Source organism: Entelurus aequoreus, linkage group LG14 (genome assembly GCF_033978785.1).
Source record: "Entelurus aequoreus isolate RoL-2023_Sb linkage group LG14, RoL_Eaeq_v1.1, whole genome shotgun sequence".
Classification (NCBI taxonomy): Eukaryota; Metazoa; Chordata; class Actinopteri; order Syngnathiformes; family Syngnathidae; genus Entelurus; species Entelurus aequoreus.
Window position 1 is genome coordinate 34,078,747 of NC_084744.1, and position 17,236 is coordinate 34,095,982.

General features: G+C 42.6%; 1 protein-coding gene across 1 annotated transcript in view; it reads right to left on the reverse strand.

Annotated features, from left to right (window-relative positions):
• dlgap1a (discs, large (Drosophila) homolog-associated protein 1a) overlaps positions 1 to 17,236 on the reverse strand; it is a 102,178-nt gene that overhangs the window by 38,883 nt on the left and 46,059 nt on the right. The window contains 3 exon segments of the mRNA XM_062069690.1: positions 4,583 to 4,943; positions 5,643 to 5,838; positions 5,943 to 6,154. Of these exon segments, the coding sequence (XP_061925674.1) occupies positions 4,583 to 4,943; positions 5,643 to 5,838; positions 5,943 to 6,154 (769 nt within the window).

The window sequence follows — 17,236 nt, forward strand, 5'->3', positions numbered from 1 at the left end:
TCATTCATCATGTCTTATGTTGCATGTCATATTTCTTATGTCTCATGTCATATGACTCATTTATCATGGCTTATGTTTCATGTCATATTTCGTATGTCTCATGTCATATGTCTCATATGTCTTGTGTCTCATGTCATGTCTCATTTATCATGTCTTATGTTTCATGTCATATGTCTTATGTCTTATGTCTCATGTCTCATGTCTCATGTTATATGTCATATGTCATATGTCTTATGTCTCCTGTCATATGTCTCATTCATCATGTCTTATGTTGCATGTCATATTTCTTATGTCTCATGTCATATGACTCATTTATCATGTCTTATGTTTCATGTCATATGACTTATGTCTCATGTCATATGTCTCATTTATCATGTCTTATGTTTCATGTCATATGTCTTATGTCTCATGTCATATGTCTCATTTATCATGTCGTATGTTTCATGTCATATGTCTTATGTCTTATGTCTCATGTCTCATGTCTCATGTTATATGTCATATGTCATATGTCTTATATCTCCTGTCATATGTCTCATTCATCATGTCTTATGTTGCATGTCATATTTCTTTTGTCTCATGTCATATGACTCATTTATCATGTCTTATGTTTCATGTCATATGTCTTATGTCTCATGTCATATGTCTCATTTATCATGTCTTATGTTTCATGTCATATGTCTTATGTCTCATGTCATATGTCTCATTTATCATGTCTTATGTTTCATGTCATATGTCTTATGTCTCATGTCATATGTCTCATTTATCATGTCTTATGTTTCATGTCATATGTCATATCTGTACCGAGGATGTCGTTGTGGCTTGTACAGCCCTTTGAGACACTTGTGATTTAGGGCTGTATAAATAAACATTGATTGTCATATGTCTTATGTCTCATGTCATATGTCTAATTTATCATGTCTCATGTCTCATGTCATATGTCATATGTCATATGTCTTATGTCTCCTTTCATGTCTTATGTCTCATGTCATGTCTCATTTATCATGTCTTGTGTTTCATGTCATATGTCTTATGTCTTATGTCTTATGTCTCATGTCTCATGTCTCATGTTGTATGTCATATGTCTCCTGTCATATGTCTCATTCATCATGTCTTATGTTGCATGTCATATTTCTTATGTCTCATGTCATATGACTCATTTATCATGGCTTATGTTTCATGTCATATTTCGTATGTCTCATGTCATATGTCTCATATGTCTTGTGTCTCATGTCATGTCTCATTTATCATGTCTTATGTTTCATGTCATATGTCTTATGTCTTATGTCTCATGTCTCATGTCTCATGTTATATGTCATATGTCATATGTCTTATGTCTCCTGTCATATGTCTCATTCATCATGTCTTATGTTGCATGTCATATTTCTTATGTCTCATGTCATATGACTCATTTATCATGTCTTATGTTTCATGTCATATGACTTATGTCTCATGTCATATGTCTCATTTATCATGTCTTATGTTTCATGTCATATGTCTTATGTCTCATGTCATATGTCTCATTTATCATGTCTTATGTTTCATGTCATATGTCTTATGTCTTATGTCTCATGTCTCATGTCTCATGTTATATGTCATATGTCATATGTCTTATATCTCCTGTCATATGTCTCATTCATCATGTCTTATGTTGCATGTCATATTTCTTTTGTCTCATGTCATATGACTCATTTATCATGTCTTATGTTTCATGTCATATGTCTTATGTCTCATGTCATATGTCTCATTTATCATGTCTTATGTTTCATGTCATATGTCTTATGTCTCATGTCATATGTCTCATTTATCATGTCTTATGTTTCATGTCATATGTCTTATGTCTCATGTCATATGTCTCATTTATCATGTCTTATGTTTCATGTCATATGTCATATCTGTACCGAGGATGTCGTTGTGGCTTGTACAGCCCTTTGAGACACTTGTGATTTAGGGCTGTATAAATAAACATTGATTGATTGATTGATTGATTATATCTCATGTCATATGTTTATGTCTCCTGTCATATGTCGTATGTCTCTGTCATATGTCTCATTTATCATGTCGTATGTTTCATGTCATATTTCTTATGTCTCATGTCATATGACTCATTTATCATGTCTTATGTTTCATGTCATATTTCTTATGTCTCATGTCATATGTCTCATTTATCATGTCTTATGTTTCATGTCATATGTATCATGTCTTATGTGTCACGTCATATGTCGTATGTGTCATATCATACAGTATGTCTCGTTTGTCATGTCTTATGTCTCAGGTCATATGCGTTATGTTTCCTTTATCATGTGTTATGTCTCACGTCACATGTCTTATTTCAAATGTCTTATGTCTCATGTTATATGTCTCATTAATCATGTCTCATGTCATATATCTCATTAATCATGTGTTATAGCTCATGTCATATATCTCATGTCTTATGTCTCATGCCATATGTCTTATGTACTATAACATGTGTATTTTCTCACAAAGTATTACAAAGATGTGTATTTGATGTATGTGGGATCTGAGCCAAGGATGTGGTTGTGGCTTGTGCAGCCCTTTGAGACACTTGTGATTTAGGGCTATATAAGTCAACTTTGATTGATTGATTGATTGATTGATTGATTGATTGATTGATATTTTCTCATGAAGTATCATAAAGATACTAGCCTAGAAACTCCCCTACACCCAGACACCACACAGGAGCAATGCAACAATTGCATCTCTTTCTTCAGGACTAAAGTAGAAAACATCCGCTCCTCTCTCTCCAAACACCCCCCCCCCCCCCCCCCCAGTCCCAGCTGACGACCCTCAGCCTGGGACCACTCAGCTTCTCTGCTGCTTCGCAGCGAGAGGTTGAGGGCATCATGAGGAAGATGAAACCCTCCACCTGTGTCCTGGACCCCTTTCCGCCAGCCCTGGTAAAAACGCACACCCCTGCCATAAGTCCTTTGATCACCAAAATCATTAACCACTCCCTCCAGGCTGGTCAGGTCCCCGCTGTCCTGAAAACTGCAGTCATCAAACCACTCCTCAAAAAGCCCAGCCTAGACCCAGAAGTTCTGGCCAACTACCGACCGATCTCCAACCTCCCATTCCTCTCAAAGGTGCTGGAAAAGGTAGTTGCTGCCCAACTTCATGACCATCTTAAAACCAACATCCTTTATGGAAAGGTCCAGTCTGGTTTCCGTTTTGGCCACAGCACGGAGACTGCTCTGGTCAGGGTCACCAATGACCTGCTGATGACTGCTGATGCTGGCTCACCGTCTCTTCTCATCCTCCTTGACCTCACTGCAGCATTCCACACTGTTGATCACCGCATCCTCCTACACCGCCTACACTCCACCATCGGACTCTCTGACACTGCCCTAAACTGGTTCACGTCCTACCTCACCGAAAGAACAGAGTTCGTCTCTCTAGGAGGTGACACTCTCTGTCACCTGTGGTGACCCTCAAGGATCAGTCCTCGGCCCCACCCTTTTCACACTCTACATGCTCCCCCTTGGCCGTGTCATCAGCCAGCACGGAATATCATTCCACTGCTATGCCGATGACACCCAACTCTACCTGAAAACCAACCCAACCCCCCTCTGCAGCCCTGCCATCATCCACACTTACCAACTACCTGGAGGAGATAAAGGCGTGGATGAAACACAATGTTCTGCAACTGAACAGCCCCAAAACCCCACATCAGACCCAGTCATACACCATCACCAGCATCACCTTCCGGCCACGACATTCACCTCTCATCCTCAGTCACTAATCTGGGTGTTAGAATGGACCCTCACCTGACCTTTGAGGCTCCGATAAAACAACTGTGCAAGACCTCCTTCTGCTACCTAAGGAGCATTGCAAAACTCCACCCCTCACTCACTCTCTCTGATGCCGAGAGGCTCGTCCACGCCTTTGTCTCCTCCAGGCTAGACTACTGCAACGCACTTCTTGTCGAGATCCCCAGCAAGAACATCCAGAAGCTGCAGTACTTACAGAACAGTGCTGCTAGGATCCTGATGAGAGTGCGGAAATACGACCACATCACACCAGTTCTCAAATCCCTTCAGGATTGAACACAATGTCTCCCTAATAACTCACCAGTGCCTCCATTGAAATGCCCCCCTCTACCTCAAAGAACTGCTCACTCCCAAATCCTCCACACGACACCTCCGCTCCGGACAGACCAACCTCCTCCAACCTCCGAGGACAAAGCTACGAACAATGGGAGACCGGGCTTTTTGCTTCGCCGCTCCCAGTCTGTGGAACGCTCTCCCTGACCACCTGAGGGCACCACAGACTGTGGACCCTTCTTTTTAAAAAAGCCTTTTTTTTAGATATATGCGTGCTAGTTCTAGTTTTTATTTTTATTTATTTTTATTATCTTTTCATTTATTTTTTTAATACACTGTAGCACTTTGAGGTTGCTTGCTCAATGTAAAGTGCTTTTTACAAATAGAGTCTATTATTATTATTATTGTAAGATGTGTATTTTCTCATGAAGTATTATGGTAGACATCCCATAAAAAGCGGTGTATTTGCTCAGCAGGTACTGTAAAGAGTACTACAAAGTCAGGAAGTAGTAGTACTATCATACCTGTGCTGCTCTGGATGGTCCTGACGGTGGTGGCGGAGGTCCTGGGCGGAGAGGCGGGCAGCAGGAGCAGCGGGCGCCCCCCCTCCCCCTGGTGGTGGTCGTCGGCGCTGCAGCCCTGGTCGATGGCGCGTACGTAGCTGTGGCTGCGCATGCGGAAGCAGCCTGGCATGGAGGGCATGGAGGGCATGGAGGGCATGGAGGCCATGGAGGGCATGGAGGGCATGGAGGCCATGGAGGACATGGAGGGCATGGGCAGCGTGTCCATGCCCTCCATGGCCGCCTCCATGGCCTGCGCCTGCAGCTGGCTGTACACCTGCTCACACACCTGCTCCATCTGACCGTTCACCTCAAGCTCGCTCAGCTGGACACCGGGACCGGGACAAGGACCGGGACCAGGACCAGGACCAGGACGGGGACCGAGGAAGAAGGACAAAGTGTGAGGATGCGGGAAGTTGGACCGTTCTGCCAAACACCTGAGAACACTCATGAGACATCAGTGCTGGACTGCTTGGTAGGATATGACGTCTCATTTCTCACCTCTTAGGTCTCATGTTGCGTTTCTCATGTCTTATCTAATGTTGTATTATTGTCTATCATGCCTCATGTCTCATGTCTCGTGTCTCAATTAGATCTCATGATCTTGTCTCATGTCTCATTTGTTGTGTTCATCCATCATGTCTTATGTGAGTGTAATGTACTGAGTACTGTAGTGTACTGAGTGTACTATGCTGAGTGCACTAGTGCATATTGAAGCGATGTCTCCAGGACTAAGCACGAGAGCAGAGAGGTAGCATGTCCAACTGACCTGACTGATGGTGCTCATGGCCCTCATGTAGCTTTCATTGCGTGAGCGGTATATGTCTCATGTCTCGTGTCTCAATTAGATCTCATGATCTTGTCTCATGTCTCATTTGTTGTGTTCATCCATCATGTCTTATGTGAGTGTACTGTACTGAGTACTGTAGAGTACTGAGTGTACTATGCTGAGTGCACTAGTGCATATTGAAGCGATGTCTCCAGGACTAAGCACGAGAGCAGAGAGGTAGCATGTCCAACTGACCTGACTGATGGTGCTCATGGCCCTCATGTAGCTTTCATTGCGTGAGCGGTATTGGGGTGAGGAGAGCAGCGATTTGGGGTCGAGGAGAGTTTTGGGGTCCAGGGTGTCCAGGCTTCTATTGATGGAAACCTCACTCACCGCACGCAGGTAACTGTGGCTCCGGATCTGCAGCTTGGGCGAATGTTCCGACGAGATCCTGAGGGACAGAGCATGCCGTGACAAGTACAAGTGCTGCTGTTTCTTCTTATTCGCTGGTTGACCGGCTGTGTTCCACAGTGGGTGACCAAGACCTGAACTTACTGTAGCGTGGTCATCTCAGTCAGTGATGGCTGTGTGGCTTTCAGGTAGCTGGCGCGTCGTGCTTGCATCTTGGGAGAAGGTTTGGGACTTCCGTCTGAGTCGCTGTCGTCCTCCGTCATGGCTTTGACGTAACTGCCGCTCCTCATCCGCCGACACGGAATGTCCTCCTCCTTCCCCAGAGGGGAGAAGCCACTCCACTCGTCCTGAGGTACCTGGTGACCAGTGCAGGGGGCAGTCAGCATCAGGGCTGTCTGACACCCAAACAACCAACCAAACAACCAAACAACCAACTAACCAAACAACCAAACAACCAACCCACCAAACAACCAAACAACCAACCAAACAAATAACCAACCAACCAACCAAACAACCAACAAACCAACCAGCCAAACAACTAACCAAACAACCACCCAAACAACCAACCAAACAACTAACCAAACAACCACCTAAACAACCAACCAAACAACCAACTCATCAACAAACAAACCAACCAACCAACAAACCAAACAACCAACCAAACAAACAACAACCACCCAAACAAACAACCAACCAACCAAACGACCAACCAACCACACAACCAAACAACCAACCAACCAAATAACTAAACAACCAAACAACAAATCTACCAACCAACCAACCAACTAACCAACCAACCAACCAAACAACTAAACAAACAAACAGCCAACCAAATAACTAAACAACCAAACAACCAACCAAACAACAAAACAACCGAAGAACCAACCAACCAACCATCTAAACAACCGAATAACTAAACAACCAACCAACCAACCAAACAATTAAATAACCAAACAACCAACCAAATAACTAAACAACCAACCAAACAACCAACCAAACAACCGAATAACTGAACAACTAACCAAAAATAACAATCCTCACACCAAATACCCCACCACTCAACAATTAACCAACAAATCAACAATCGGACAATCAAATCAATCAACCAACCAGCGTAGCACGTGTTATTGATCTTGATAGCATAGCATGTGTTATTGATCTTGTTAGCATAGCACGTGTGATTGATCTTGTTAGCGTAGCACATATGTTATTGGTCTTGTTAGCATAGCACATGTTATTGATCTTGTTAGCGTAGCACATGTGTCATTGATTTTGTTAGCGTAGCACGTGTTATTCTTCTTAGCCTAGCACATGTTATTGATCTTGTTAGCGTAGCTCTGATGGTGGGGGAGGATGCCGGCCAGACCTGGCAGGCCCAAATCCATTGTGAGGGTCTGCTGGGAACGTCTGACAGAGTCTCCTGTCAGAGGGAGTTTCAATTTCCACCTCCGGAAGATCTTTGAACATGTCACAAGGGAGGCACTGGACATTGATTCCGAGTTGACCAGGTTCTGTGCCTCTATTGTCGAGGCAGCCCATCGGAGCTGTGGCTGCAAGGTGGTTGGTGCCAGTCGTGGCTTCAATCCCAAAACTCGGTGAGGGATGCCGTCAAGCTGAAGAAAGAGTAGAATCGGGTCATTTTGGCTCAAGGGACCCCTGAGGAAGCAGACAGGTACCGACAGGCCAAGCGTCGGACATGGGGATAGTTCTGAACCACCACCTCAGGAGGGGAAAGCAGTGCACTGTCAACACCGTGTGTGGTGAGGACGGTGCGCTGCTGACCTCGACTCAGGACATTGTAAATCGGTGGAGGGAATACTTTGCAGACCTCCTCAATCCCACCTACACGTCTTCCTATGAGGAAGCAGTGCCTGGGGAATCTGTAGTGGACTCTACTATTTCTAAGACTGAGGTTGCCGAGGTAGTTAAGAAGATTCTCTGTGGCAGGGCCACAGGAGTGGATGAGATCCGCCCGGAGATCCTCAAGGCTCTAGATGCTGGGGAGCTGTCTGGGTTGACAAAACTCTGCAGCATTGCGTGGACATTGTGGGACTAAGGAGTGTGATCCCACTATCGTGGGATCACACTCCTTAGTCTTCCTGGGAAGGTCTATTCAAGTGCACTGGAGAGGAAGCTACGCTGGATGGTCAAACCTCGGATTCAGGAGGAGCAGTGTGGTTTTTGTCCTGGTCATGGAACTGTGGACCGGCTCTATACTCTCTGCAGGAGTTTGCCGAACCAGTCTACATGTGTTTTATGGACTTGGAGAAGGCCTTCAACCGTGTCTCTCAGGAAGTCTTGTGGGGAGTGCTCAGAGAGTATGGGGTATCAGACCGCCGGATTGTGGCGGTCTGCTCCCTGTATTATCGTGTCAGAGCTTGGTCCGCATTAAGTCGGATCCATTTCCAGTGAGGTTTGGACTCCGAAAGGGCTGCCCTTTGTCATCCATGCAAGTTATGAACAGAATTTCTGGGCGCAGTCAGGGCGTTGAGGGGATCCAGTTTGGTGGCTGCAGGATTAGGTCTCAGCTTTTTGCAGATGACATAGTCCTGATGGCTTCATCTGGCCAGGATCTTCAGCTCTCGCTGAATCGGTTCACAGCCAAGTATGAAGGGACTGGGATGAGAATCAGCACCTCTAGGTCCGAGTCCATGGTTCTCGCCCGGAAAAGGGTGGTGTGCCATCTCCGGGTTGGGGAGGAGATCTTTCCCCAAGTGGAGGAGTTCAAGTACCTCTGAGTCTTGTTCATGAGTCTTGGAAGAGTAGATCGTGAGATCGACAGGCGGATCAGTTTGGCGTCTGCAGTGATGCGAACCCTGTATCGATCCTTTGTGGTGAAGAATGAGCTGAGCCGGAAGGCAAAGCTCTCAATTTACCTACGTTCCCATCCTCACCTATGGTCATGATCTTTGGGTTATGACCGAAAGGACAAGATCACGGGTAAAAGCAACTCAAATGAGTTTCCTCCATCAGTGGGAGGGTCTCACCCTTAGAGATAGGGTGAGAAGCTCTGTCATCCGGGAGGCACTCAAAGTAAAGCCGCTGCTCCTCCACATGGAGAGGAGCCAGATGAGGTGGTTCTGGCATCTGGTCAGGATGCCACCCGAACGCTTCCCTAGGGAGGTGTTTAGGGCACGTCTGACCGGTATGAGGCCACGGGGAAGACCCAGGACACGTAGGGAAGACTATGTCTCCCGGCTGGCCTGGGAACGCCTCAGGGTCCCCGGGGAGGAGCTGGACTAAGTAGCTGGGATGAAGCAAGTCTAAGGCTTCTCTGCTTCAGCTTGTTTCAACCGTGACCCCAACTCGGATAAGTGGAAGTGATCAGATTTTGGGGTTTCTCCTGATCACCATGACTTAGTTAGTTAGTTAGTTACTTAGTTAGTTAGTTAATTAATTAATTAATTAATTAATTAATTAATTAATTAATTAATTAATTAATTAGTTAGTTAGTTAGTTAGTTAGTTAGTTAGTTAGTTACTTAGTTAGTTTTCAAAGATACGGGCAGTTTTTGGTGAAACTTTGGTGAAATGTCCAAAAATACATTTGTGTTTGAATTAAAAAGTGGACATTTTTGTGGAGGTGATAAAACATGTTTCACTTATTTTCTTGTGCTCTTATTTTGTTACACTTCCTGTTCTGGTTGTATTTCCCCTCACTAGCTTCACGCTGCTTCTCCGCGTTCATCAACTGGCACCTTTGTGTGTTCTCTAGCCGACTGACCTTTGACCCTCTTTGAAGCACTGCTGCCCACCTTTGACCCCCTTTGATGCACTTCCGCCCACCTTTTACCCCCTTTGACACACTACTGTCCACCTTTGACCCCCTTTGACGCACTGCTGCCCACCTTTGACCCCCTTTGACACACTACTGTCCACCTTTGACCCCCTTTGATGCACTGCTGCCCACCTTTTACCCCTTTTGACACACTGCTGCCCACCTTTGACCCCCTTTGATGCACTGCTGCCCACCTTTTACCCCTTTTGAAGCACTACCGCCCACCTTTGACCCCCTTTGATGGACTGCAGCCCACCATTGACTCACTTTGACGCACTCCCGCCCACCTTTGACCCCCTTTGACGCACTACCACCCACCTTTGACCCCCTTTGATGGACTGCAGCCCACCATTGACTCACTTTGACGCACTGCCGCCCACCTTTGACCCCCTTTGACGCACTGCTGCCCACCTTTGACCCACTTTGACGCACCTCCGCCCACCTTTGCCCCCCTATGACACACTGCTTCCCACCTTTGACCCCCTTTGAAACACTGCTGCCCACCTTTGACCCTCTTTGATGCACTGCTGCCTACCTTTTACCCCCTTTGACACACTGCTGCCCACCTTTGACCCACTTTGATGCACTGCTGCCCACCTTTGACCCCCTTTGACACACTGCCGCCCACCTTTTACCCCCTTTGATGCACTGCTGCTCACCTTTGACACACTGCTGCCCACCATTGACCCGCTTTGACACACTGCTGCCCACCATTGAACCCCTTTGAAGCACTGCTGCCCACCATTGACCCCCTTTGACGCACTGCTGCCCACTTTTGACCACCTTTGATGCACTTCCGCCCACCTTTGACCCCCTTTGATGCACTTCCGCCCACCTTTGACCACCTTTGACGCACTACCGCCCACCTTTGACCCCCTCTGATGCACCTCCGCCCACCTTTTACCCCCTTTGATGCACTGCTTCCCACCTTTGACGCACTGCTGCCCACCATTGACCCCTTTTGACACACTTCCGCCCACCTTTGACCCCCTTTTGATGCACTTCCACCCACTTTTGAGCCCCTTTGATGCACTGCAGCCTACCATTTACCCCCTTTGATGCACTTCCGCCCACCTTTGACCCCCTTTGACGCACTGCTGCCCACCTTTGACCCACTTTGACGCACTTCTGCCCACCTTTGACCCACTTTGACGCACTTCCGCCCACCTTTGACCCCCTTTGAAACACTGCTGCCCACCATTGACCCCCTTTGACGCACTGCTGCCCACTTTTGACCACCTTTGACGCACTTCCGCCCACCTTTGAACCCCTTTGATGCACTCCCGCCCACCTTTGACCACCTTTGACGGACTACCGCCCACCTTTTACCCCCTTTGATGCACTACCGCCCACCTTTTACCCCCTTTGATGCACTGCTTCCCACCTTTGACGCACTGCTGCCCACCATTGACCCCTTTTGACACACTGCCGCCCACCTTTGACCCCCTTTGATGCACAGCCGCCCACTTTTGACCCCCTTTGATGCACTGCAGCCTACCTTTGACCCCGTTTGATGCACTGCCGCCCACCTTTGACCCCCTTTGGTGCACTTCCGCCCACCTTGCCCCCCTTTGACGCACTGCTGCACACCATTAACCCCCTTTCATGCACTTCCGCCCACCTTTGACCACCTTTGACGCATTACCGCCCACCTTTGACCCCCTTTGATGCACTTCCGCCCACCTTTTATCCCCTTTGATGCACTGCTTCCCACCTTTGACGCACTGCTGCACACCATTGACCCCTTTTGACACACTGCCGCCCACCTTTGACCCCCTTTGATGCACATCCGCCCACTTTTTACCCCCTTTGATGCACTGCAGCCTACCTTTGACCCCCTTTGATGCACTGCCGCCCACCTTTGACCCCCTTTGACGCACTGCTGCCCACCATTAACCCCCTTTCATGCACGGCCGCCCACCTTTGACCCCCTTTGATACACCGCTGCACATCCATTGACCCCCTTTGACGCACTGCTGCCCACTTTTGACCACCTTTGACGCACTTCCGCCCACCTTTGAACCCCTTTGATGCACTTCCCCCCACCTTTGACCACCTTTGACGCACTACCGCCCACCTTTTACCCCCTTTGATGCACTGCCGCCCACCTTTGACCCCCTTTGATGCACTGCTTCCCACCTTTGACGCACTGCTGCCCACCATTGACCCCTTTTGACACACTTCCGCCCACCTTTGACCCCCTTTGATGCACATCCGCCCACTTTTGACCCCCTTTGATGCACTGCAGCCTACCTTTGACCCCGTTTGATGCACTTCCGCCCACCTTTGACCCCCTTTGGTGCACTTCCGCCCACCTTGACCCCCTTTGACGCACTGCTGCACACCATTAACCCCCTTTCATGCACGCCCACCCACCTTTGACCCCCTTTGATACACTGCTGCCCACCATTGACCCCCCTTTGACGCACTGCTGCCCACTTTTGAACACCTTTGACGCACTTCCGCCCACCTTTGACCCCCTTTGATGCACTTCCACCCACCTTTGACCACTTTTGACGCCCTACCACCCACCTTTGACCCCCTTTGACGCACTGCTGCCCACCATTGACCCCCTTTGATGCACTGCTTCCCACCTTTGACGCACTGCTGCCCACCATTGACCCCTTTTGACACACTGCCGCCCACCTTTGACCCCCTTTTGATGCACTCCCGCCCACTTTTTACCCCCTTTGATGCACTGCAGCCTACCATTGACCCCCTTTGATGCACTTCCGCCCACCTTTGACCCCCTTTGACACACTGCTGCCCACCTTTGACCCTCTTTGACGCACTGCTGCCCACCTTTGACCCACTTTGACGCACTTCCGCCCACCTTTGACCCCCTTTGATACACTGCTGCCCACCATTGACCCCCTTTGACGCACTGCTGCCCACTTTTGACCACCTTTGACGCACTTCCGCCCACCTTTGAACCCCTTTGATGCACTTCCGCCCACCTTTGACCACCTTTGACGCACTACCGCCCACCTTTGACCCCCTTTGATGCACTTCCGCCCACCTTTTACCCCCTTTGATGCACTGCTTCCCACCTTTGACGCACTGCTGCACACCATTGACCCCTTTTGACACACTGCCGCCCACCTTTGACCCCCTTTGATGCACAGCCGCCCACTTTTGACCCCCTTTGATGCACTGCAGCCTACCTTTGACCCCCTTTGATGCACTTCCGCCCACCTTTGACCCCCTTTGATGCACTGCTGCCCACCATTAACCCCCTTTCATGCACGGCCGCCCACCTTTGACCCCCTTTGATACACCGCTGCCCACCATTGACCCCCTTTGACGCACTGCTGCCCACTTTTGACCACCTTTGACGCACTTCCGCCCACCTTTGACCCCCTTTGATGCACTTCCGCCCACCTTTGACCACCTTTGACACACTACCGCCCACCTTTGACCCCCTTTGATGCACTGCCACCCACCTTTGACCCCCTTTTTGATGCACTGCTTCCCACCTTTGACGCACTGCTGCCCACCATTGACCCCCTTTGATGAACTGCTGCCCACCTTTGACCCCCTTTGATGCACTGCCGCCCACCATTGACCCCATTTCATGCACGGCTGCCCACCTTTGACCCCCTTTGACGCACTGTCGCCCACATTGACCCCCTTTTACACACTTCCACCCACCTTTGACCCTCTTTGATGCACTCCTGCCCCCCTTTGACCCACTTTGACACACTTGTGTACTTGCTAGTACTCTACTTGTTAGTACTCAACTTGCTCGTACTGTACTTGCTAGTACTCTAATTGCTAGTACTGTAGTGTTAGTGGGAGTTGTGGAAAAGTATATTAGCTGCAGCGTGAATTTGACAGACACAAACCAGACACACAGCAGGTGAACTTCACCGCGACTCTGAATAATTACAGTGTGTGCGTGTGTGTGTGTGTGTGTGTGTGTGCGTGTGTGCGTGTGTGCGTGTGTGTGTGACGTAAAAGGGAGACAAATGAGCAGCTTGGCTATAAAAAGCAAATGCGGGGAGCGGAGCAGCTGCAGCATCATCATCATCATCATCATCATCATGGTTGTCGCCCACGCAGTCCTCGCTTCCACTGCACACCATCTTAACTTAACTTAACTTAACTCCTCATCTGCACTTGTCGTCTGAGCCTTTCTTTGCTGATACCCACTGTGTGTGTGTGTGTGTGTGTGTGTGTGTGTGTGTGTGTGTGTGTGTGTGTGTGTGTGTGTGTGTGTGTGTGTGTGTGTGTGTGTGTGTGTGTGTGTGTGTGTGTGTGTGTGTGTGTGTGTGTGTCGGCGTTTCCTTGGCAACGCCAGCTACAGTAGCATTTTTGCCCCCCCTCGTGAGAATCCTGCGAGGGACTGGAGCTGCAGTGTGCTCAAACAACCAGCAGGTGGATAATACTGCATCCTCTCTTCCTCCTTCCTTTTTGTATTTTCATCTTTTTATTCCTGTTTTTTTGGTGTTGCGCAATAAAGAGGATATAAAGGAGGGGTGTCCAAAGTGCGGCCCCAAGATGGCAGTTTTGATAGTTGGGCCCTCGTAAAATTGTATGGTAAAAAGATGGAATGTATTAAGAGAAATCTGCGAGTGTGTTAGTAATAATGAATAATGATATACTTTGACACCTAGCTTTGTGTTTTAATACCGATTATATAGTGTCTAGTAACAGACGTGTCCGCATCACTCCGCTTACTGCAAATATTAACAATTACCAAAAATGTCCTCTCTATTAACTAGACAAAAGTGTGCATTTTTAACAATTCCGCAAAAATGTCCATTTTATATAAACGGAACAAAAATGTCCTTTTTGTTGACTAGATAAAAATGTAAATACTTTATTTAACTCAACGAAATTGTCAATTTTTATTAACTACATAAAAATGTCAATTTTTTTATTAACTTGACAAAAATGTCAATTTTTTTATTATCTTGACAAAAATGTCCACTTTATATAAATGAAACAAAAATGTCAATTTTTATTAACTTGACAAAATGTCCACTTTTTATATATACATACAAAAATTGACACAAAAATTTCAATTTTTGTTTCGTTTATATAAAGTGGACATTTTTGTCAAGTTAATAAAAAAATTGACATTTTTATGTAGTTAATAAAAATTTACATTTGTGTTTATTTATTAAAAAGTGGACTTTTCCATCAAGTTAATAAAAATGGACATTTTCGTTTCGTTTATATAAAGTGGACATTTTTGTCAAGTTAATTAAAACATTTAAATGTAAATCTAGTTAATAAAAATGGACATTTTGACTAGATAAAAATGTCAAATCTTCATTTAACTCTGCAAAAATGTCAATTTGTATTAACTAGATATACATTTGAATTTTTTTATTAACTTGACAAGAATGTCCACTTTTTATTAAATAAACAAAAATGTCAATTTTTATTAACTACATAAAAAATTAAATTTTTTAATAACTTGACAAAAATGTCCACTTTATATAAACAAAACAAACATTTAAATTTGTATTACCTTGACAAAATGTCCACTTTATATATATATATATATATATATATATATATATATATATATATATATATATATATATATATATATATATATATATATATATATATATATATATATATATACATATATATATATATATATATATATATATATATATATATATATATATATATATATATATATATATATATATATATATATATATATATATATATATATATATATATATATATATAAATATATATATATATATATATATATATATATATATTTATGTACAAAAATTGACACAAAATTTTAATTTTTGTTTCGTTTATATAAAGTGGACATTTTTGTCAAGTTAATAAAAAAATTGACATTTTTATGTAGTTAATAAAAATTTACATTTGTGTTTATTTATCAAAAAGTGGACATTTTCGTCAAGTTAATAAAAATGGACATTTTCGTTTCGTTTATATAAAGTGGACATTTTTGTCAAGTTAATTAAAACATTTAAATGTGCATCCAGTTAATAAAAATGGACATTTTGACTAGATAAAAATGTCAAATCTTTTTTTAACTTGACAAAAATGTCAATTTGTATTAACTAGATATTTATTAACTTGACAAGAATGTCCACTTTTTATTAAATAAACAAAAATGTCCATTTTTATTAACTACATAAAAATGTAAATTTTTTAATAACTTGACAAAAATGTCCACTTTATATAAACAAAACAAAAATTTAAATTTGTATTACCTTGACAAAATGTCCACTTTATATATATATATATATATATATATATATATATATATATATATATATATATATATATATATATATATATATATATATATATATATATATATATATATATATATATATATATATATATATATATATATATATATATATATATATATATTTATGTACAAGAATTGACACAACATTTTAATTTTTGTTTCGTTTATATAAAGTGGACATTTTTGTCAAGTTAATAAAAAAATTGACATTTTTATGTAGTTAATAAAAATTTACATTTGTGTTTATTTATTAAAAAGTGGAAATTTTTGTCAAGTTAATAAAAATGGACATTTTCGTTTCGTTTATATAAAGTGGACATTTTTGTCAAGTTAATTAAAACATTTAAATGTGCATCCAGTTAATAAAATTGGACATTTTGACTAGATAAAAATGTCAAATCTTTATTTAACTCGGCAAAAATGTCAATTTGTATTAACTAGATATTTATTAACTTGACAAGAATGTCCACTTTTTATTAAATAAACAAAAATGTCCATTTTTATTAACTACATAAAAATTTAAATTTTTTAATAACTTGACAAAAATGTCCACTTTATATAAACGAAACAAAAATTTAAATTTGTATTACCTTGACAAAATGTCCACTATATATATATATATATATATATATATATATATATATATATATATATATATATATATATATATATATATATATATATATATATATATATATATATATATATATATATATATATATATATATATGCACAAAAATTGACACAACATTTTAATTTTTGTTTCGTTTATATAAAGTGGACATTTTTGTCAAGTTAATAAAAAAATTGACATTTTTATGTAGTTAATAAAAATTGACATTTGTGTTTATTTATTAAAAAGTGGAAATTTTCGTCAAGTTAATAAAAATTGACTTTTTCGTTTCGTTTATAAAAAGTGGACATTTTGTCAAGTTAATTAAAACATTTAAATGTACATCTAGTTAATAAAAATGGACATTTTGACTAGATAAAAATGTCAAATCTTTATTTAACTTCACAAAAATGTCAATTTGTATTAACTAGATGTACATTTAAATTTTTTTATTAACTTGACAAGAATGTCCACTTTTTATTAAATAAACAAAAATGTCCATTTTCATTGACTACATAAAAATGTAAATTTTTTAATAACTTTACAAAAATGTCCACTTTGTATAAACAAAACAAACATTTAAATTTGTATTACCTTGACAAAATGTCCACTTTATGTATATATATATATATATATATATATATATATATATATATATATATATATATATATATATATATATATATATATATATATATATATATATATATATATATATATATATATATATATATTTTTTTTTTTTTTTTTTTTTTTTTGTACAAAAATTGACACAAAATTTTGATTTTT